We start from the raw sequence: 25,577 nt of genomic DNA on the forward strand, positions 1-25,577 counted from the left end.
GTGATTAGTACATACTTTTATGTTATACATACTACTTACCTTTATTTCCCAATTTCATATAACTCAAACATACCTGAGTCATTTAATTCGAACTCACATTCAATTTTTTTTACCGTATCATTTTCCTTTATACCATTCAAAATAAAAAAGGATACTCGGATAGTTTAAAAAGCTCGTACAATGCCAACGTCCCAAACGTGGTCTTACATGTAATCAAATAACGATGCCACTGTCCCAGACATGGTTTTACACAAAATCATATACGATGACAATGTCTCGAACATGGTCTTACATGTAAATCTCAAATCGATGCCAACTTCCCAAACGTGGTCTTACACGATATCACATATCGGATTTCCTGTGATTCGTACAACTTTCGGATGTCGTAAATCAAACAAATTAAGCTTGTAACTAATCAATCTATGCTAAATTTAATTCGACAATATAGTTATACCGATATAAAATTCCATTCAGCTATGTATAAAATAAATACATTCAATTTAACATCATTTATTCACTTACGAACTTACCTCGGACGAAGACAAGCGGATGGAATTGACTACTCGACCACTTTCGACTTCTCCTGTTCTAATTCCGTTTTCTTTTGTTCTTGATCTAGATAAATTCAAATTAAGCTATTTAATAACACATTTCATTCAATTTACCACAAACGCATAATTTGGGAAATTTACACTTTAGCCCCTAAAATTCACATTTTTCACAATTTAGTCCTTATTTCATAAAATTACAAAATACACAAAATTCATCAAAAGCATGCCTTAGCCGAATTTTCTATAGTCCCTAGCAACCCATATATTTCATTTATTTCACCTTTAAGCCCCTAAATTTTCTAATTTCACAAATAAATCCCTAATTTGGATTTTTATCAAAAATCACTTAATTAAACATGATAATCAAACATCAAAGATTTATTTTTCATCATCAAAAAACAAATTCATCACATTATCAACAATGGAAATTCTCAAATTCATCATCAACTCCAAAAATTAAAACATGAGCTAAGTAATATACAAAGCAACGATCTCAAAAACGTAAAAATTATCAAAAACCAAGCTCAAAACATACCTTAATTGAGCTATGAATTTGTCGAAACCTAAAATGCTTCAATGGCTATTTCTTTCTTCCACATTCGGCCAAAAAGATGAACATGCATAGCCATTTTCATGTTTTTATTTATTTTATTTATTATATGTTATTTTACTTTTTACTATTTTAACCTTATATTAAATCATAACATAAGTCACTTGAATCATGGACATAAATGTCCACTAACTTTATAATGGCATAATAACCTTTTAAGGACTTTCCATAAATCAAATCATAACAAATTAGCATATTAAAAATGAGAATGCCACTCTCTTTTTTTACGCGATTTAGCCCTTTTCACAAATTAAGCACACAAACGGATAAATTAAATCACAAAAATTTCACACCTATCACTTCACATACTATAAGCACAGAAAATAATATTAAAATATTTCTCTGACTCAAATTTGTGGTCCTGAAACCACTGTCCGACTAGGGTCTAAATCGGGCTGTTACATTTACCCACACTGAATTAGCCGCTTTAATCTGTAAATGTGTTGTGCATCCACAACCTACTGGAAACTTGTCTGCAAAACTTTTTATCAAAAAACCTCGATGGTTCATCCACCCTTTTTATTATTATGGGTTTATCCACATCGTATTTGCATTTCATCTAAAACATTAGTGGTTCATCCACACCGTCGTGTAAAGGTAGAGCAATTCTAGTGAACTCCTACAGTGGTGTGTAGCAGAGATGGGTAAGACCTATTCTGATTAATTGAAATTGCATTGTTGTAAAACCCCTATCCCGTATCCATTATTGGAATAAGGTTACGAGAATGCTACAACAAGTTAAGAAGTAAAATCCTGATCATTTCAATATAATTTCTCAAATACAATAAAGTAATTGAATTATGATAATAACTAACATTTACGGGAATTAAATTAAGCCCTATGGATTAAATAATTAACCTTAAAATCCTCAGGGACTAATTTGAAACAAATAAGGAAATTTTAGAAAAAATATGAAAAATTCCAAACACAGGGGACACAAGCCGAATAACTTTTGATATAGGGACACGCGGTCGTGTCCCTACCCGTGTAACTCACTGAGTTGGGCCACATGGTTGTGTCGCAGGCTGTGTGCCAGACCATGTAACTCTTTGACTTGTGACACACAGTCGCGTCGTAGGTCGTGTGCTAGGCTGTGTAACACACTAACTTAATACACACCCCCGTGTCTAAAATCGTGTGTGGCACACGGCCAAGTGGCACGGGTGTGTCCTAGGGTGCGTACACCTAAATGAACCTTAAATGTGAAGTTTACCATTTCAAGATTTCTTGGAGTCTAAGTAACCTATTTACCAGCCATTAGACCTATTCAAAATGGCATAAAACAAGCTCAACTCATACCAAATCAACCATCCTAAGTGCCTAACCAATGTACCCTCAATGGTACCATGAGTATACACTTATACAACACTATTTATTATCACACAAACAAGTTAATTCACACAATTTAAACTTCTAACCAATATGCCTATCATAGGCACCCCAATTCACAAAAATGCAAGTTAACATATGCTATAAACTTGTACTAAAAACATCTTCCTTCATTCACATATATCATAATAAGTTGTCTAATTACACTTAGGCTCATTTTTTTTTTTAGATTTACATATCAAAACAAAAGTAATGATAAAACAAGCCTATTACATGGCATATAATCTAAAATAAACGTTCCAAAAACTATCAAAAAATGGATGGATAGTATGACTTGAGTGCTGATCCGATCGTCCAACCTTCAAAAGTATCTATAAGAACAGAAATTAACACAAGTAAGCTTATTAAAGCTTAGTAAGTTCAGCGTATGGGAATAATAAATCTTACCGAAGTAAATATAACAATTCAATCAAAAGAAAATGATCCAACAACACATACTCCATGTCATTCATAACCACATACCGGTGACTCACATTTCTCAATTCAAAGCTCAACAAAAATCTCTTGGAAAATATACATGTCCACAATATAATCAATTTTAGGTATCATTTACATGTCGCGCCATTCAAAGTCATTATACAGGATATAATACAGTGATTTATGATATGATGAACGACTTACAGATACGAGTACACAAGTAGTCCAACCGAAACATGCCAAATGCTCATAAGATCTAATCGAACCGATAATGCTCCAAATTGTCCGAAGAGCTAATCCAACTAATAACACGCCAAATGCTCCAAAGAGCTATAGATCTGCCCTCATAACACGCTAGAACAAGATATCATAACACGAGGATTTGCAACAAATGCTAAACCTCGGTACACTCGGGAAATATATAAAAGTACATCTCATCAATCTCCACTCCAATTCTCGCATAACACACTATCATTCAATTATACTCTATCTCGCGTTCATTCGACCAAAATATCGAAATTCAATAACATTTTCTCAAATAACTTTACATCATCAATAAAACAATTAATATCTACTATATCATATTAAATCATCATACAATTCATATAGGTATTAAATTATAAATCGTAAGAACTTACTTGGACTAAATTATAGTAGTTGCAGAAATTTAGGGATTATTCTGCAATTTTTCCTTTTCCACCTAAATCAGTAGTGTGTTGGTCTAAAATATAAAATTTCTCAATTATTAGCTTACATTTGACATTCCAATTTATTCTATATTTTAGACCCTTTTATTTTTCAAAATTACACAATTACCCCTATCTTTTACAACATTTGCAATTTAGTCCCTTAACCTGAAAATAATCAAATTAACCATTTTCTCAAGTCAAAAATTACAGCCGAGTATTCAAAGCCTCTAAACAGTCCACAAAACACCCTATATTCACCATTAATCCTTGAAAATTTTTACATTTTAACAATATAATCCTTTAATAAAAAAACTAACAAAATCACTTCACAAAATAATCAAATACCACAATCAAACTTCTAAAATTTTTAATAGATTCAAAAATGAAGGTACAGGCTAGCAGGACCTAGTTGCAACAATCTAAAAAATATAAAAATCATTAAAAGTAGGGCTAAAAAACTTATGCAAAGGGATGAACTAGCTGAACCTCGCTTCCATGGTGTTTTCGGCAAAGATGAGAAAAAATGAAGAAGAAAATGTCTTTTACTTTCAACTTGTTTTATTAATTTTGAAATAATTACAAAATTATCATTAAACAAAATTTTCTTTCAATTTTTCTTTAATTTTCACTCCAAAACCGTCCACTAACAAACAATAAGGTATTATTGCCTTATTGGCCCTCCCAAATTTATTAGTTAACCTATTAAATCATCCAAATGCAATAACTAACAAGTTTTGCACCTTTTACAATTTAGTCCTTTTTCTTTAATTAGCTATCTAAACGTTAGAATTTCTTAACCAAAATTTAATAAGACCCTAATGACACCATAAATAATCTATAAATAATATTTACAAGCCAACACAATAGAAATTTATGGTCCCGAAAGCACTATTCGGTCACCACTGAAAAACAGGTTGCTACATGTCTCCCCCCTTAGGAAATTTCGTCCTCAAAATTTTACCTGAGAATAAATTCGGATACTGTAGTTTCATCGATTCCTCAGTTTCCCAGGTAGCTTTTTCAGTACCATGCCGATGCCACAAGACCTTTACTAACGATACTCGTTTATTCCAGAGTTCTTTAACTTCCTGAGTCAAAAATTCACTTATTCTTCAAAATACGTCTAATCCAACTATAATTCAATCTCACTATGAGGAATCACGTGTGAAGGATCAGATTTGTATTGTCTTAGCATTGAAACGTGGAACATATTGTAAATTTTCTCATGTTTAGAAGGCAAAGCTAATCTATAAGCTACAGGACTAATTATTTCAATAATCTCATACGGTCTGATAAATCTCGGACTCAGCTTCCCTTTCCTACCAAATTGTAGCACTTTCTTCCACGGAAAAACTTTTAAAAATACTCGATCACCAACAGCAACTTCTATACCTTTTCTTTCCAAATCTGTATACAATTTCTGACGATCAGATGTAGCTTACAAACAATCTCGAATAATTCGAACCTTGTCTTCAGTTTCGCGAATCAAATAAAATCCCACCATTTTGGATTCATTCAATTCAGACGAATACAATGGTGTTTTACCCTTTCTTCCTTATAGAGCTTCAAATAGTGCCATTTTTATATTGGACTGGTAACTATTATTATAAGCGAATTCAGCTAACGATAGATATTCTTCCCATCTACCCTCAAACTCAAGTATACAACATCATAGCATGTCTTCAAGAATCTGTATTACTCATTCTGATTGCCTATCCATCTGAGGATGAACGCTATACTGAAATTGAGTTTAGTGCCCAAAGTCTCGTGAAGTTTACTCTAAAATCTCGATGTAAACCTCAGATCACGATCAGTAATAATAGATGTCAAAACTTCATGTAATCTTACAATCTCCGACACATATAATTTTGCTAACCTCTCAAGTTAGTAATCTATTCTAACTAGAATAAAGTGTGCCGATTTAGTCAATTTATCAATAATCACCCAAACTGTATCTTTCTTTCTCGGAGTTATAGTCACATCGGATGTGAATCATAATAGGCTATAATAATCCTGACGGTACTTGATGCTTTGTTTTTACCTGCTGACAAATCAAACATTTAACTACGAACTCACAAATCTCATATTTCATACCCGGCCACCAATACATCTGTTTCATATCACAATACATCTTCGTGCTACCAAGATGAATGGAATATGTACTACTGTGAACCTCTGATAGAATATCACGTTTCAAATCTAAATTATTCAAAAAAAAAATTCTATCACAGTAATGCAATATACCATGATCACCAATACTGTATTCAGTAGTCAAATTATCCTGAACCAAGTTTCGTTTCATTACCAACTTCACATCGTCATTTTGTAACTTCCGAATTCGTTGTAGAAAATATGGTTTAGTCCTCAACTCTGCCAGTACAGAACCATCAGCATTTAGAGCTAAATTAGCATTCAACGCTCGAAGTGCCAAAAATGATTATTTTCTCCTAAGTGCATCCATAACCACATTAGCCTTTCCCATATAATAATCAATAATCAGATCATAATCTTTTAGTAGCTCTAACCAACATAGTTGTCTCATATTTAGTTCCTTCTATGTCATTAAATACTTTAAAGTTTTGTAACCAGTATACACATGAAATTTCTCACCGTATAAATAATGCCTCCAAATTTTCAAAGTTAAGACAATGGTGGCCAACTTGAGATTGTGAGCAGGATAATTTCTTTTATGTGGCTTTAACAGTCGAGAAGAATAAGATACTACTCTCCCTACCTACCTCAACACGCAACCTAAGCCAGTGAGAGATGCATCATTGTAAACAACATATGTACCCCAGACTCACGCTGAGTCAATACTGGAGCTTTTGTTAACATGTTTTTAGCTGATCAAAATTCTGTTGACACTTATCAAACCAATTAAATTCGACGTTTTTTTGTAGTAACCTGGTTATCGATGAAGCAATCATCGAGAAGTCTTTAACAAAATGACAGTAGTAACCTGCTAAACCTAGAAAACTTCACACTTCAAAAAAATTTCTCGGAGTTTTCCAATTCATTATAGCAGAAACTTTACTTGGATCGACTTGAATCCCGTTAGTTGATACTATATGTCCCAAAAATCCAACCTCGTGAAGCCATAATTCACATTTACTAAGCTTTTCATACAACTATTTTTCTAGCAAATTCTGTAACACGATTCTCAAGTGTTGAGCATGTTCAGATTCTATCTTAGAATAGATCAATATATCATCAATAAACACAACCACAAATCTATCCAAATGAGGTTGAAAAACTTGATTCATTAAATCAATAAAAGCAACAGCAACATCTGTTAATCCAAATGGCATTACTAGAAACTCATAGTGGCTGTAACGAGTTTTGAAAGCAATCTTTGACACATCGCAATCCTTAACTCGTAACTGATAATATCTAGACCTGAGGCCTATCTTCGAGAACATTGTAGCACCATTTAATTGATCAAAAAAATCGTCAATACGTGGTAATGGATATTTATTCTTTATTTTGACTTTATCCAACTGTTTGTAGTCAATACAAAATGTTAAGGAGCTGTCCTTCTTTTCCACAAACAACACATGTGTACCCTAGGGAGATACGCTCAGTCGAATAAACCTTCTGTTTAACAATTTTTGCAACTGTACTTTCAACTCTGTTAACTCAGTTGGTTCCATACGATATGGTGATGTCGATATTGGTGCAGTTCTAGGAACCAGATCAGGCACAAACTCAACTTCACGGTCGGGAAGCAAATCCGGTAACTCTTCAAGAAATACATTAGTAAACTAATTAACAACTGGTAGCTTATCTAACTTCAATTTTGAATCTCTGGTATCAAGTATATATGCTAGAAATGCCTCACCACCGTTACGTATCAATCTCTACGCGGACATAGCTGAAATGATTTTAGCAATATTGTTCGGTCTATCAAATTCAACTGAAATTATTTCTCTCATTTGGCATTCAAATCAATCCGTTTCTGTCTAAAATTTACCATGGCATCATGTAGCGATAACCAATCCATACCCAGAATAATATCAAATTCCCGAAAGCTAATAACATCAAATCAGTAGGGAATTCACAGCCTATAATTTTTAGTGGACATTTACGACAAACTAAGTTAATTATCACACTGGGACCTAGTGGATTAGTAACTTGCATATCATATTTAGTTGATTCAACAGATAGTTTCTTTTCCATTACTAATGCAGTGCAAATATAAGAATGAGTTGACCCATGGTCAATCAGTGCATATACAGTAACATCAAAGAGATAGAGTGTACTAACAATCACATCAGGTGCAACAGCTTCCTCTCTAGCTCGAATGGAATATGTTCGAGTAGGTGCTCTAGTCTCTGATCAAACAATAGTATCTTTAGCTCCCGTACAAGGAATTATAGTAGTACTATTCTAGTCTAGACGTTTACCTTTCTAAAATGTAGACATTTGCTTTTCATTATGTTTTCATTTTCCTTCAACTATTTCAAACAATTTTGTAGAAAATGATCAGTCGATCCACATCGATAACATTCCCCCAATTTAGTTCTGCAATCACTAGAATGAAATTTTCCACAATGTTTACAACTGGGCTTCGAAGCGTTCTGTACATTTCCCACATTATCAACTAATTTTGTAGGAGATTTAAAATCAAGCTGAAGTAAAGTCTTCTCTATTCTTCTTCGCTGGTGGTAAAGAAAATGACTTAGAGAAACCTCTCTTGTTAAATGCTCGAATCCACCTTTCACTTTGTATTTTGCGATTGTAGACTTCTTCCATTTTCTGTGCACGTTAAGATAGAATAATAAATTCTCAGATTCATTACCTTCAACCATCATTCTAATTTCATCATTCAGGCTGTCTTCAAATTGGATACATATTTATTCTTTAGTAGGCATAATTTCTCGAGCATATTTATTAAGATGCATAAAATCTCTCTCGTACTCAGTCACTGACTTGTTTCCTTTCCTTAATTCAAGGAATTCTTATCTTTTTCTTGTTTAGATATCGTTTTTCTGACACACTTCTTTTTAAAGGTCTGAAAGAAATCCCTAGAAATTTTCTCTCTCGGCACCATAACTGTCAACATAGTCCACCAACTATACGCTTCTTCTTTTAACAGTGAAACGACATATCTAAAAAAATCATCGGAAGGGCAAGCCATTTCTTCAAAAACTCGCAAGATATCCTAAAGCCAATACTCAGCTTTAACCAAATCATCTTCCGATCTACCTCAGAATTCTTCAGCACCACACTTCCTAAGCTTTTCAATCGGTATACGTCGACTAGATTCAGTCATAGAAGAATGTGGAGGTACAATAGGGGGTGGAGGTCATTGAGCAGCATCATTGATTTACATAAATTTATTAAACCACTGGTTCATATACCTGAAGAACATGTTTTTAAGTTCATGTTTAGGTAGTTGTGGAATTTCATCATTACTACTCGACCCTTGTTCTATAGTCGGTACATTACTATTAACTTCATCAGTGTCAGCATAAGCAAATCTGGTTGACATCTTTACAATCTATAAGAAAAAAAAGGTTAGATTGAATCAAACACGTCACACTATCACAGGTTTATATGGCATGTAATTCTAGACATTACACACGCTATGTTCAATCTGAGAACTGACTAAACCGTAGCTCTAATACCACTAAATGTAACACCCCTAACTCGTATTTGTTATCGGAATAAGGTTACGAGAAAGTTACAACAAGTTAACAAGTATAATCCTGATCATTTTAATATAATTTCTCAAATACAATAAACTAATTAAATTATGATAATAACTTACATTTACGAGACTTAAATCAAGCCCTAGGGACTAAATAATTAATCTTAAAACCTTTAGGGACTAATTTGAAACAAATCATGAAAATTTAGAAAAAAATAAGAAAAATTCCAAAAATAGGGGACACACGGCCGTGTGTAATGCCCCAGGTCGTGTAACTTTCGAAATAAGGACACATGGCCTTGTCTCAACCCGTATCCCTGTCTGTATAACTCACTCAATTGGGCCACATGGCCGTGTTGTAGGTCGTGTGCCAGACTGTGTAACTCCCTAACTTGTGACACACGGCGGTGTGTTAGGCCGTGTAATACATTGACTTAATACACACGATCGTGTCTCAAACCGTGTGTGGTATACAGCCAAGTGGCACAAGCATGTCCCAAACTGTGTGCATCTAAATGAACCTTAAATGTCAAGTTTATCATTCCAAGATTTCTTGGACACTAAGTAACCTATTTACCAGCCATTAGACCTATTCAAAGTGACATAAAACTAGCTCAAATCATGCTAAATCAACCATCATAAGTTCCTAACCAATGTGCCCTCAATGGTACCATAAGTATACACTTATACAACAATATAAATCATCACACAAACATGCCAATTCACACAATTTAAACTTCTAACCAATATGCCTATCATAGGCACCCCAATTCACAACAATGCAAGTTAACATATGCTATAAAATTTTACTAAAAACATCTTTCTTCATTCACATATATCATAATAAGTTGTCTAGTTGCACTTAGGCTCATTTTTTTTATAGATTTACATATCAAAACAAAAGTAATGATAAAATAAGCCTATTAAATGCCATATAATCCAAAACAAACGTTCCAAAAACTATCAAAAAATAGATGGATAGTGTGACTCGAGTGTTGATCCGATCATCCAACCTTCAAAAGTATCTACATGAACATAAATTAACACAAGTAAGTTTATTGAAGCTTAGTAAGTTCGACGTACTGGAATAATAAATCATACCGAAGTAAATATAACAATTCAATCAAAAGAACATAATCCAACAACACATACTTCCTGTCATCCATAACTACATACCGGTGAATTGCATTTTTCAATTCAAAGCTCAACAAAAATATCTGGGAAAATATACATGCCTACAATAGAATCAATTCTAGATATCATTTATATGTCATGCCATTCAAAGTCATTATACAGGTTACAATACAACGATTTATAATCTAATGAACGACTTAGAGATACGAGTACACAAGTAGTCAAACTGAAACAAGCCAAACTCTCATAAGAGCTAATCCAACCGATAACATGCCAAATTCTCCAAAGAGCTAATCCAACTGATAACACGCCAGATGCTCTGAAAAGCTATACATCTGCCCCCATAACTTGGTAGAACAAGATAGTATAACACAAGGATTCACAACAAATGCTGAACCTCAGTATACTCGAGAAATATATAAAAGTACATCTCATCAATCTCCACTGCAATTCTCGCATAACACGCCATCATTCAATTGTACTCTATCTCGCGTTCATTTGACCCAAATATCGAAATTCAATAACATTTTCTCAAATAACTTTACATCATCAATAAAAAAATTAATATCTACTATATCATATTATATCATCATACAATTCATATAGATATTAATTATAAATTAGACGAACTTACCTGGACTGAATTATAATAGTTACAGAAATTCAGGGACTATATTTTTCCTTTTCCATGTAAATCAGCAGGGTCTTGATCTAAAATATAAAATTTCCCAATTATTAACTTACATTTCTTATTCCAATTTATTCTACATTTTATACCCTTTTCATTTTCAAAATTACACAATTATCCCTAACTTTTACAACTATTACAATTTAGTCCCTTAACCCGAAAATCATCAAAAATTAACCATTTCCTCAAGTCAAAAATTACAGCTAAGGCTTCTAAAAAGTCCACAAAACACCTTATATTCATCATTAATCCTTGAGTTTTTTTTTCATTTTAACAATATAATCCTTTAATAAAAACTAACTAAAATCACTTCACAAAACAATCAAATACCACAATCAAAGTTTTAAACACATAATTATCATTAAAAAAATTCAAGATTCATCAATGGCAACTTCTAAAATTTTTAACAGATTCAAAAGTGAAGGTACGGGCTAGTAGGACCTAGTTGCAACGATCTCAAAAACATAAAATTTATTAAAAACGGGGCTAAAAGACTTACTCATGCAAAGGGATGAACTAACTGAACCTCCAAACTATGCTTCCATGGTGTTTTCAGAAAAGATGAAGAGAAATAAAGAATAAAATGTCTTTTACTTTCAATTTGTTTTATTAATTTTGAAATAATTATAAAATTACCATTAAACCAAATTTCCTTTCAATTTTTCTTTAATTTTAACTCGAAAACCGTCCACTAACAAAAAATAAGGTTTAATTGCCTTATTGCCCCTCCCACATTTATTACTTAAATTATTAAATCAGCCAAATGCAATAATTAACAAGTTTTGCACCTTTTACAATTTTATCTTTTTTTTCTTTAATTAGCTATCTAAACGTTAGAATTTCTTAACCAAATTTTAATACGACCCTAATGACTGTAAATATTCTATAAATAATATTTATGAGCTAACACGACGAAAATTTATGGTCTTGAAACCACTATTTTGTCACCATTGAAGAACGGGTTGTTACAATTGCATTCATAAAACTTGGCTTGGCTTTGAACATTGAGATATTATGTTTACGAATTGATCTGATTTACCTATATTCTGTATTTCTAATTAATTGTGACGAATTCTATGAATTGATATTCTGTATGTTTTATCTACTATTTACACCGGTTTTCTTATGATTGAGCTTGCACTGAGCTTCATAGCTCACTCCCCTTTTATTTCCATCTTTACAGATAACCCACCAGGTTAGGATGCGGACGTGGCATCCGGAGGGCTTGGAAATGTTTTATTTTTATGAAAGTATTACTAGGCTTATTTTTTTATAATTTTTATTATATTGAAATTGTATTGTTTTATTCATTTTATGGCATGTGACTCATATATAGGGTTTATTTAGCATGCATAACATTTAGCTTAATTTTAAAATATGGTTTTATTTAATTAAGGCATGAATTATAGTTCTATTAAAACCAAGTAAAATCACTTTTTCTCTGTCGATTTAAATTAAAATTGTGAGTAATAAATAAATGAAAAAATTAACTAAGTTTTTCTTAAAGAAGTCACTGTTACTTAGGAAAGTTAAACTAAAACGATTTTTTAACTCACCAGCTTTTCTAAAAATAGACTAAATTTTCTTCTAAAATAAACAGATGTTTTAAATTGATTGTTAACTCTTATTGTACTAGGCTATCTCGGTGGCCGATGTAATTTTCTTTATTCGGGTCTAGGCTGGGTTGGAGAGATTACACACAAAGTGGTGGTAGGTGCGACATAGCTACAATAATAAGAGAATACAACTTTGATTGAAAGGTTTGTCACTAGTTCCCATGAATGAGGCTATGGGCCCATTGCAAATCAACTTAATGAAGGGGTAGTCGTAGATGATGTGGCTTTGAAGGAAAAACTTGAGGTCGAAAACCTAGCTATTGATTGAAAACGTCAACTTATGGAGGATTGCTAAGGTATGGCTTGAATTTCTTGTTTGTTCTCAGTATTATATGGGGATTAATTTTATAGTGTAGAATGCTCAGGGATGTGGTAATCCCCAATTTGAAAAACTTGTTAAAGAGTATTGTTGGGATTATAGACTATATTTTTCTACTGTTGAAGCTTGGCTTAGTGGTTGGCATGTAAATACTATTATTGCTAGATTGGGATTTGAATTTTCCAATAGAGTTCAGGCATTTGTTTTTTTATGGTGGGATATAGTTGTGTTGGAATAATTCAATTTTTATGGATGTAATTTTTATTCACTTTCAGTTTATACATATTCGAGTTTTCCTTCGAGCAACTTTGCAAGATTTTACTGTTATGTTTATTTATAAAGGTCCAAAACTGGGGAAATGGATTCTTTTGCGGGAAGATCTTAGTTGAGTACCTAAATTTGTTCAAGGTCCATGGTTATTGGCATCAGAGTTTAATTATATTTTGAAAATTAAAGTGAAAAGAAGAGGATCTTGTTTGAATCCTTGAGGTTGTAAGGCTTTCAATGAGTTTGTGTTTAGTAACAACCTGTGTTATCTTGGCTTTAAAGAGCCAATGTTTACTTGGAATTGTGGGTTCTTATGTGAGGGATTAGAGCAGACTGTGTGTAACAGTGACTAGGATTCTATGATCCATGATATGGACTTCCATTATCTCTCAATAATTAAATTTGATCATCGACATATGCTGATTAAAATTGTAAGGGGGAGATAATGGTTATGTCTCGAGGCATTTTTTGTTCTTTTTAGTATGGTTATAGCATGGATATTTCTCGAATTTAGTTTAAAACAGTTGGCCAACTAAAAGAGGGATATCAGAGGATATAGAATCATTCACTTTAGAAGTTTGAGTTTGGAACGGAGAGGTGTTTGGTAACTTACGAGTTTGAAAGTTCAAGATTAATGCAAATATTAGTAGGGTTCCCAATGACCGCTAGACTGTTGTTAGTTTGATCAAGAAAAGATGTGGAAACAAAAAAAAAGGTAGACTTGACAGTCCTATAAATTCTTTCAATGGAAAACCTTGATTAGGAAAAAGTATAATTGTATTGAAGCCTTATGGTTGACAAATGATAGTTGGTGTTATTATTAAGAGGTAATAAAGAATAAAGTTATCTAATTTTTTCAGACTTTATATTTGGTCGAATCCTCTATTCCAGGTAATCTTTTTTTATGTGTCATGCTTTTGTAGCTTGAAGACTTTGAGATAGAATTTCTAAGAGGAAATTTATCAAATGAGGAAATAAAGTAAGCTTTATTTGACAAGGCTCATTTAAAAGCTCCTAGAATTAATAGATTATATGTGCAATTCTTTCAAATATAATGGGAGATTGTTAGTGAATCAATTTGCAAAATATTAAGAATTTCTTGAAGGGTCATATACTAGATCATAATCTTAAAACCATCTTAGTACTCATTCCTAAATTTCCTAATATGAAAACTATCACCAATTTTTGAACCATCAATTTGCGTATTGTCTTTTCAAAGCAACTTAATTTTTTTGAAGAGTAACAATATAACTTATAATATCATTATTTCTTAGGAGGTACTAACAAGTTTTGGGTGCAATGGTAAGGCACATTGCACTTCCAATGAAAGAACATAAGTTCAAACCTTGGAGACGACATTGTTAGGAGGGACAACCATGAACCCAAAATATAAACCATGAAAGAAACATGAAGGATACAAAAAAATCATTATTTCTTAGGAGGTGGTGCATTTCGTGAGAATATGTAAAGGGTTTAAAGATTGGATGGCAATCAAGGTCGACTTGTAGAAGGCCTATGATACAATTTAGTAGGACTAAAACTATCAAAGCTAAGTTGGGGTTTAAGCATGATGATGACTTAGGAAGGTACTTGTGTATTCCACTACCCTATAGAAGAGTGACAAACAATACTTACCATTTTATTATCAATAAGGTATAGAATAGATTGAATGGATAGGAAGCAATGCTTCTTTTGCTAGTAGGACAAATTACACTAGCTAAAGTGGTGTTAATGTCCAATCCGAATTATTTTTTGCAATTGGCTTATATTCCTCTAGGAGAGTGTAGAACAATTAAGAAGTTGGTCCAAAAGATATCATTAGTTAATTAGAGGAATTGTTAACCAATTGAGAATGAAAGGCTTGGTTTAAGATGTATTTGTGAGTACAATTAGTCTTTTTTTGTTTTACTTAAGTTGGCATTTGACTTAATTATCAATCCTAATGCTTTGTAGTAAAAGTATTGAGAAGAAAATATTAAATCATGGATTTAATATGGCATGTATATGGGTATCCATTAAGTGTGAAAGTATTAAAAAGTTAGTGCATTGGCACAAAGATGAGCTATTTTTAAATGGAAAATGTTGTGAAGGTCTTATGGTTATTTGTTAGTGATTAAACATGGATGAGTCGTATGATGATTTTAATGATATTTTGGAGTGTTTTGAGGTTTATGAATGGTTTAGAATGTTTGGAGCATGATTTAGTATGCTTTGAGGTGGTTTTAGGCTTGATTTTGACTCCCCTACATCTAAATCACGATACTTCAGTTTAAGTATAGATGCTTACAAACTTTGAACCTAAAAATCTATAGGAACAAGCTAAAAGACTCAAGATTTGCTACCCTACTCCAAGAAAATGCTATTTTCATGCCCTAAAAGGCTTTTGAATAACTCCAAAATGCTCTCACTTCGTTGTAACACCCTTAAGAATGATTTTAAATGTTGTATAAGACTCAGATAAACCCAAAAACATGTGTAAAAGTTGAGAAGTGTTATAGGTAATTGAATGTCAAATCTCTTGCTCGATTTTAAAATTAGACTTGGGTAAAGGGTGTTATAGTCGATTCACTAGATAAGGGCCTTAATACTATTTCCACTTTCATTCACTTAAATCCTCTCCAAGATCTTTTTCCACTTTTAAGTCTAGTTCTTCCTTCATTTCTCTTTATAAAATAGGTGGAGGACTTACCAACTCTATGGACAACTTCTTAATATACAAATTATCCATCTAAAGTATACTAAGAGTTTGTTACTTTGCATTATGTTTCCATAATTCCACTATTATGTAGCTATAAGAGAACAAACTTTATTAGAGGTTTTCATTTGACATGCTTCTCACCTTTAATAACTGCTAACATATACCAAGTCACATCAAAATTACTATCAAATTGACAACAATTTGGTCACAATTTGACAACATTCATCTTAGGATCATATCACCTTCATTCTCCTATATAGCATGTACATCTAGACTTAGTCTATAACACAACTTTAGTATTAGAATCGACTAAATCTAAACTCTGATACCACTAAATGTAACATTCATTTACTTGTTTCGATGACCGTTAGGGATAGAAGACGTCATATTGGAACATTCTTAGCATTTATAAAATTTCCTTAAGCAAAATCATCAATAAACAATTTAATAAAAATATCTTAAAAACTCTTTTTCCAACATTCACATATTTGAATACATTTTAAAGTCATATTTGGTAATTGAAAAAGCAAATAACATACTTTAAAAAGTCCTAATGCCATCTAAATACCTATTTCTACCATTCAGATGACAATTTTGCAAAAACATGATTACTAAGAAAGCTTGCCTCCTATCCAGATGGCGAAAAAGCTGTTAACCCAAGCAAAACCTAATGGTTAAGTTAATTAGCAAAATAAGCTTTGTAAAACATAATTGATGAAAAAGCCCTAAAATTCAAAAACACATCAAAGCTCATACAAGCCACATATAATAAATTTATTGCACATTACTCATGCCATCATTTCCATCTCATTACTTCAATTCAAATCATGCTCCCAAATTTTCTCAAGGTGACATAAACCAAGTATATAGAAACTCTTATACTAGCCTAAACATTTATGTACATGCCAATAAACTATCATAAGATAATACAAAATCAAATACTTTACACTCTACAAACCTTGTATGGTGATGTGATCTCCCCAAGATACGATCTCCAACTTCTTGAGCTCTATTAACGAACTACGTGCAAGAAACAAGGACATGTTAAGCATTAAATACTTAGTATGTACACAAGGAATTCAATATTTTACCCTTTTTATCAAGTGTAGTACTGTGAATCCATTATGATTAAGGGAGTATAATTTCCAATTAAGTCATGTACATAGACTTAAAAATTTAGTTCCATTTCACTTATTAACTACCTAAGAAAATTATGATGTTTTGAACATAGCTAACTATAATCATTCCATCATTCCATTTTATTTTAAGCTATTATTCACTATTCATGAATCTTTTATTGAGCTCCCAAATCAAGCCATCTATTCATTCATTACAAGTTTAATTCTTTGGTTCTCTTTCTTAAATAAGTAGATTAAACTTCCATTATCATGTTCAACTTCAATTTTGTAATTCAAACATTCATTCCCTTTTGATGTAATTGTACTTTTTTAACTTCTAGATATTATTGAGCATACAAGTTGAGCCATTCTTTGTTTATGTTCATTAATCAAAACAAGTTTATTCTATCCATTTTTTTTTCAAAGTTTAAGTTCTTAGCCCTTAGTAACCTTAGAAAAATATGACTTGGGCACTCAAGATTACCAACCAAACTCTCACATATAGCACTAATAGTGCTTCCAACCTTAATACTAAGCATATACACATATAAGGGCCCAAGATGCACTGAAGTGTTATGTTATAGGGCATCATATCACATCATTGTCCCAATAATATATCGTCATTCTGAAGTGCACAAATTAATCCTTATTGGCATGCCAATCGTATGGTAGCTAAGTTTACCATGGTTGTTATCAATTATTAAACACTTATTCTATACATATTTCATTTATTCACACATTATGTAAAATACATATATCATTTCATCCTATACCACAAGGAATATAATATCATCACTGCCACATGGCCATTTTTATGTACACACATAATTGCTCATTAAAAATTCTTTCACTTTTCACATAATGAATCTCATTAGGCAATTAACTACATTCCAAGTCACATTTTACACATTATAACATTTTCATCCATGCAAATATTTATTTTTCAACAATAAGTGTCATGTTTTCAACGTTTAGTTCATTCACAATAGACAATCTTTTATTCCAACTCATAAGTGTAAAGTAATTTAATATTCCAGCCCCTAAAATACGGTTGTTTAGTCGTACAGCAGTCCTTAAATTATTTATTTATTGGTTTGAAAATTTTGAAATCAAGATTTGTTTGATGTTTTAAAACTAAACTTAGTGAAAATTTTAAAATAAAAATTTTAGAATTTAAATCAAAAGATATTAATACTAGTTTTTAAGTCCACTCAAGGGCTGCTGTCTGACAGCTTGAATTTTTTTATTAAATTCCAATTTCTCTGAACCAAAAATTCGGATTCTCATTTTATTATGACATTTAAAACTAGACTTGTTAAGATTTTTAGCAGATAATTTTTTCTAATTCAATTTCTATTTTTTTGACAAATTTATCGACACATAGCGTTGTTGTTGTCTCCAAACAATCTACGTATTCTTTTAACGAAACTAGTTCTATCAAATTTCACAACTAAAGTATTAATTTCTAGAACTTCTTTGATTTATTTTTTTAAATCAAGTCAAATATGTTTGTTAAAACTAATGTCGGTAATGACAATATAAAACGATTGCAAAGTAATAAGAAAGAAAAATAAAATAAAAATATTTTATATAAAAACTCTTTCAGAAAAAAAATAAAAAATGGAGGAGAAGAAAATTCACTAGTGTTGAAAATCAAATGATACAAGAAAAGTCGCTACTACATCTATTTAAAGGTTGAAAATCCTTATTCTAATAAAAGTCAGTTGCACCCCCACTGTATTATTTCTTTAATAATAATTCGGGTCACAACTCGACAATATTAATTAACACAAGTTTTATACAACATAAGTTAATTTATCAAGCATCATTTTTTTTTTTTACAATTTCGTTCAATTCACTTTACTTAATCACTTTATAACAATAATCTTATTTTAACATCATTTCACATTTTAACGTAGTTATCTAAAATATAATACTCATTCTCATCTAATTTAGCCAAAATGAAGTAAAATTTTCTTCTCTTGCCTTCGATCCATACTTTTTCTTCCTTTTCTTAGTTTCAAGTTTCTACTCCGCTACTTTCTCTTTCCCATCACAAAAATATAGACATAAATAGCATCAAAATAAAATCTACTCATGCTCATATTTTTAAAATCTCTAATAAAATGAGAAAGAAAATGAAAACATCATCTTTATCTTTCTTCTTCATTTTCTCTTACTAGTTTCAACTTTTCTCTTTCAACAAGAAAACCCCAAGCTTATAAGATGAAAAAGAGTGAGAATAGGCTTGAGAAAAAAAGTTTTATAATTTTTACCTTTGATATTAAACTGTTATAAATATATTATTATATAATTTTTTTGGTTCACATCATAAATGTATTATGATCTAATTGCAAAACATGGGTCACATAAATTAACATACCAAACTTTGATTCAAAGAATCTTGAAAATAGTTTACCTAAGAAAGTTATTGTAAATGATGGGTTCTAGCTTAATTTGTTTTACAGTTTGGAGAACATATTCTCAAATTAGAAAATGTTAACCAAGAGAAAATAAATCATAGGTTGTGGTCCCATGATTATTTCTTGGATTATAAACCTTTCCTACTTAAATTTCTATATTTAACTTGACCATAGCTCAAACATTACTAGGTTACTTTTTTCTTAATAATATAAGAAAAAGGCGAAATAGATTACTTAAAATTAAGAAACAAGAGGAAATTTTTTGTTACTTTTTAGATGAAATGATGAAAATACCAACACATAATCTTAGACGTGAAATTTGGATATGATACGAAAATAAACAGGAATATTTAATTAAAAAATCAGTGTTATACAAACACAACACTATTATATTTAAAATTTAGGTGAAGGATATATTTGTACCAATATAAAATTTAAGTGATCTTATATCATTTCATAACTTTTATATGATTAATATTTTAATAATTCAATCGTCGATTTTTAAATATATTTGTACTTGTCATACAAATAAAATTTTGAATCAGTCTAAATTTTTATTATATCGATCTAAAATATTGTTTACATTAATATATATTTAACTGTTAAAATTTCTTTAACATAAAATATTTAATTCATGTCAAACTTGACGTGCATAATCTACAAAATGGACCATAAAATATGATGGTTGGATTGTTAAAATATTAATTATACAAAAAATTAAGAAAGAATATAAAACCATTTAAGTGTTACACCAGTATAAGTGAATGTTGAATAGTAGTATTCAAAATTTTGGAAATGAATAATTCCTACTGTGTTAACTTTCACATAAAAGAAAAGAACTGTGTTTTGTTTTTATTATATAATTTAGTATGACATTTTAACTTAAGGATAGCAATGGGGTAACCCACCTTCCCTTGATATGAAATATATCCCTCAATCATATTATATTACTTTATTAGACTAAACCAAATACATGATAGGAAATTTCATAATTAAATTAAATAATTTGATATTTGACTTAATCTTGAAAATTTTAATAAAAGCCAGTCCTATTAAGATTAAGCGGAGTAGTCAAAATTTAACTAATTTAAGTTATTTTATCGACCTTAAATATAGTAGCTAAGTTACAAGGTGTACCCATATTTTTGTTTTCAAAGATTTTATAGACTAACTTATAAATAAAAGCACAAAAAATAAAAAAAAATAAAGCAGGAGTGTCAAAAGAAAAAACTACATGATAGCTAGTTAGTGGATAGAGATACCAGCTTAAACAAGATGAAAAGTGCAGTCCATAAATAAGGAGTTTTCTATAATTGGCTCTACTTTTTAGAGAAAGTTGCTAAAGAATGTTAAAACAATTAAGCGTCTGTGTCATTTAAGGTTTTATTTTCTTCCATATTTTTCTTTTTTCTTTTTGGGTTTCAGTTTCAGGCCACAAATCCAGGCTAAGGCAAATGCGCTGCACGAAAACATTTTTTCTTTTTTATTCGCTGATTCCCCTACCTGGGTTTCTTTATTGTTCTCGTCTGGATATTCATATATTTAGTTTATATTAAAGTTTATCCAACGTCAACAATATCGTCATCATTGTCCCATTCAGGTTTTTCTTTTTCTTTTCTTTTTTTTATAAAATTCTGATCCACGTTTTAGGTGATCATGCCTGCAATATGCTGTGGTTTCACACCAATGTTCTTTGGCTCCAAAGCCGTAAAACTTGTCCAGGTTAATATTTACAAACTTTCCCTCTTGGATTTTCTTTATTATTTTAGCTTCAATGAAATAAATATATATAAATATATATATTGTTGTTCAATTGCAGAAAATTCATTGTTATAATTCACACATTTTATATGGTTAAATTTCTACAATTTTGCCATATCTGCACATTCTTTTGTTGAATGAATCATGCAAATTGCGGAACTTTTGTTTGTATAAGGTTGTATCCATATGTCTGTGGCGTGTTTGATTAAAATTCTGATGTTATAAGGTATTTTACAAATGATGCATTTATTTTGGTTAATTCGTTCTATTGTTATTAGGAATCCTGAAAGAAAATTTTCAAATTTATATATTATATGCAGGGAAAATCCTCTCAGATATCAAAGGTATACAACAAGCAAAAGACAGGGAAGGGCTCCAAGCAGGATAATTCACCTCATTTAGCATGCAACTTCATTCTGATGATGGAGCTTAGGAAAAAAATTATTACATTTAGAGACATCATTGATTTACCACCTTGTAATACCGCTTTATCCACAGATCAGGTATTATTTATTGCCTTCTTCTCAAACAACTCCGTTGTTTCGAATAGTTTTAATCTTCCTCTATATCTTATCTGTGCAGATGATAATAGGGACAATGCAAGATCTCCATAAATATTACCCTGAAAGTATACCCCGAATCCGTAGGTCAAAACTCAAAAGATTACCTATTGACAAGGTTTGCCACTTTTCATTAAAGGGTTAATATATAATTTGTCTCTAAACTTGTCTATCTATACCTAGTTGGGCTCTAAATCTTTTTTTAGAATTAGTTGATCCCTGAACTTATATCGTCAACCAGGTTGGTATCTCTCACTTACACGTTAGTTTATATCAATACGACATGTTTAATCAATCAGATAGTGTCATGTGGCAAGCATATATATAAATTAAGTTTGCCATGTGGCGTTTTGAGAGGTTGTCACATGGTACCACAAGATTAGTTAGAAATGCCACGACAGCACAAACTAACAATATTAGTATGAATGGTCCAATTTAGTTGATACAATAAAGTTCAAAGACCAATTAGGTTCAAATGGACAAGTTCGAGGTGAAATTATATATTATCCCTTAATAAAATTAGCTATTTAATTTCAAGATTTATTCAATGATTGCTAACAATCTACCTGGAATACCTATGAACAGATTCTGGTCTACTTCTGCAAGGCATTGCAAGAGCTTGCAGACGTATCAAATATGAGCGGTGCAGGGATAGACAAATGCAAGTTAGATATAACTGACAATGAAGGCTGCAACGAAGTTGAAAAACTTGGTATGAAGTAAATGGAAAATCACTGTTATTCCCTGTCATGTGTCTTAGTTTGAATCTGAAAAAAATTGCAAAGAGAGGAAGCACTTGCAAGAACTTTTGGGTACATTTTCGTTTGTGCTTTCCGGTATCCAAAACCTTCTGAACTTGCTTCTTCTTGTTTGAAATTGATAACAAATTTCCCATTCTTTTTTTCACTTTTTGGCAGTTGAAATTACTGTAACGACACTGAATGGTTTGATTAAAATAGCAAGAGAGAAAGCTGATATGGTTAATGAAGATGGAGAAAACAAGGGTTTATGTCCAAAGGCTAAAACTTATTCAGAAAACAGCTATGGCTGCCCTTCACCAACTTCAGTGCTTCCTGAGTTGATGGATCCCCCTCTAAAATCTTATGCATCACCTCTTTTGTTATCTGTCAACGTTCAAGCAGTGGGAAAACTGAGCCCCATTGATTTGAAGCGTCTCAAATTACACATGCTTCCTGATATGGGAGACGATGTTCCCTACTTGAAGCAAAACAAGGTTATGATTAAGGAACAAGATGAAGAAATTGATGAAACCAGAGATTCCAAATCTCAAGGTGAGGCTTTAGAGGATCCAGTTTCCGGTTCAGACAATGCAGCCGGTTGTGATACGACAACAGATGGAAGCAATGCAGCACCACCAACGCCGCCATCAGAGGTGAAACCTCCCGAGTTGTGCGGAGACGTGGAAGCGGCTGAAGATAAACCCGTATCTCCGCCACCAGCAACACCAGCAGAAGTTTTATCCCCAATTACACCACCACCACCACCACCACCTCCGCCACCGCCACAGCTGCCAACACCACCTCCCTCGCAGCCTAATTTAGTATCAAGAAAACCACCAATACCACCTCCTCCACCACCCCAACCAAATGCAGAAGCTTCAAAACCACCTTCAGTAGCAAAAGAACCAGAGTTGCACTCACCAGGAGCACCTTTGCCACCACCTCCACCACCACCACCAGAAGCGCCATCGAAGTCGAATATGGTGGAAACAGTAGCACCAGTTTCGCCACCACCACCTGCACCTCCTGTTGTGGCGAAAGGAACGCCACCAGTTTTACCACCACCACCTCCTGTGCCTAGAAGTGCATCATTACCACCCCCACCACCTCCTATTCATAGAACTGCATCATTACCACCACCACCACCACCACCTATGACACCTTCAAATGGATCAGGACCAATGCCACCGCCTCCACCGATACCCGGATCGGCGGCGAATGGAGCTGCTCCACCGCCTCCTCCACCTGGTTCCATGCGCCTCAAGAAAGCAACTACTAGATTGAAGAGATCAAGTCATATGGGTAATCTATATCGGAATCTCAAGGGCAAAGTAGAAGGAGTTCCAAAGCGAGGCCCCGGAGCAGCTAATGGTGGGAAAAAGAGTGGAGGTGGAAACAGCGGCGGTGGGAAACAACAAGGAATGGCTGATGCATTAGCAGAGATGACCAAGAGGTATCAACTATAAACAAAACATCTCTTACATCAAAATCCAATTAATTATATATAAACATCTGAAAATTTTCACTTTGTTTTGGTCTCAGATCAACTTACTTCATACAAATCGAAGAAGATGTTCAGAAATATGAAAAATCAATCAAAGAGCTCAGAACTTCCATCAGTACATTCAAAACCGCTGACATGTCTGAGTTAATTAAGTTCAACAAACACGTGGAATCCATTCTCGAGAAATTAACGGATGAAACACAGGTTAGTTTAAGCATGTTTCTAAAAATTAATATCTATTGCTTCATGAATCATTGGCCGATCCCCGAATGTTGAAAAATTGCAGGTTCTCGCAAGGTTTGAAGGATTTCCCGGAAAAAAGTTAGAAGCTTTAAGGACAGCATCGGCACTTTACTCCAAGTTAGAATCGATGTTGAATGAACTAGAAAATTGCAAGATAGAGCCTCCTTTGGGTCAGCTTCTTGAGAGGGTTGAACGTTGCTTCGACAGGGTATGATTGGCTCTTACTTAAATTGTAAATAGTAAGGTTGTTTTCATTAGGCATTAATACCAATTATATTACCTCCTAACAACAGATCAAAAAGGAAGTAGACTCCCTGGAGCGAACCAAGGATGAAGAAGCCAAGAAATTAAAAGGCCACAACATCGAATTTGACTTCCAAATTCTTGTACGGATCAAAGAAGCAATGGTTGATGTTTCCTCCAACTGCATGGAGTTGGCACTGAAGGTAAGACCCAGAATATATGTGGTTAACATAAAAAAATTGCTTGTTTGTTATTTGGCTCATAATAATTTGGTTCAGGAGAGAAGAGAAGCAAAGTTGACGGCAAATGAAAAGTCGAAGACCAAAGGTGAAGGGCCAAAGAAAGTATGCAGTAAAATGCTGTGGAGGGCATTCCAATTCGCTTTCCGGGTTTACACATTTGCAGGCGGACATGATGATCGTGCAGACAAGCTGACCCGAGAATTGGCTCATGAAATTGAGACTGACCCTGAACATCAGCAGTAGGTGTGTTACCTATGTGTGAAACTTGAGAAATCGAATTTCTTTGTAAATTAAAGCTACATTTGTTCAATTTGTGATTTTGATGGACTAGGAAATTGAAAACTGCAGGCTTTAAAGAAACCGCCGAACTCCCCTTCTCAATACTCTAAAATAATTTCTTTCATAGATGTTGTTTCGCTTACTTCAATAAAGCACTCAAATTCCTTTGTTTTTTCTTTTTTCTTTTTAAAGTTAGGTATCTAATTATTTTTTTAGTACAATTAGTGACCTAAACTGTAATCATTATATATCCGGTCGTTACATTTTTAAAAGAATTTTTCAAAATCAATCAAGAATTTACATGTGGTACTTTTAATTATATAACAATTTTAAATTTAATATTAAATAGTCGATTGAGTTTTAGTTCAGTTTGCATTAACATTATTGTCAGTATAAGAAGATGTGGGTTCGAGTGCGCTGAAGCGAATTATCTTCT

General features: G+C 32.5%; 1 protein-coding gene across 1 annotated transcript; it reads left to right on the forward strand.

Annotated features, from left to right (window-relative positions):
• The first annotated feature begins 20,905 nt into the window (after positions 1-20,905).
• On the forward strand, positions 20,906-25,315 carry LOC105774589 (chromatin-remodeling ATPase INO80). Its single transcript, XM_012597127.2, has 9 exons — positions 20,906-21,291; positions 21,651-21,833; positions 21,913-22,008; positions 22,476-22,602; positions 22,808-24,083; positions 24,173-24,338; positions 24,421-24,585; positions 24,671-24,823; positions 24,899-25,315. Exons 1-9 carry the CDS (start codon positions 21,226-21,228, stop codon positions 25,103-25,105), a joined length of 2,439 nt encoding a protein of 812 aa, XP_012452581.1. The 5' UTR covers positions 20,906-21,225; the 3' UTR covers positions 25,106-25,315.
• Positions 25,316-25,577: the final 262 nt, after the last annotated feature.

Source organism: Gossypium raimondii, chromosome 6, assembly GCF_025698545.1.
Source record: "Gossypium raimondii isolate GPD5lz chromosome 6, ASM2569854v1, whole genome shotgun sequence".
Lineage (NCBI taxonomy): Eukaryota > Viridiplantae > Streptophyta > Magnoliopsida > Malvales > Malvaceae > Gossypium > Gossypium raimondii.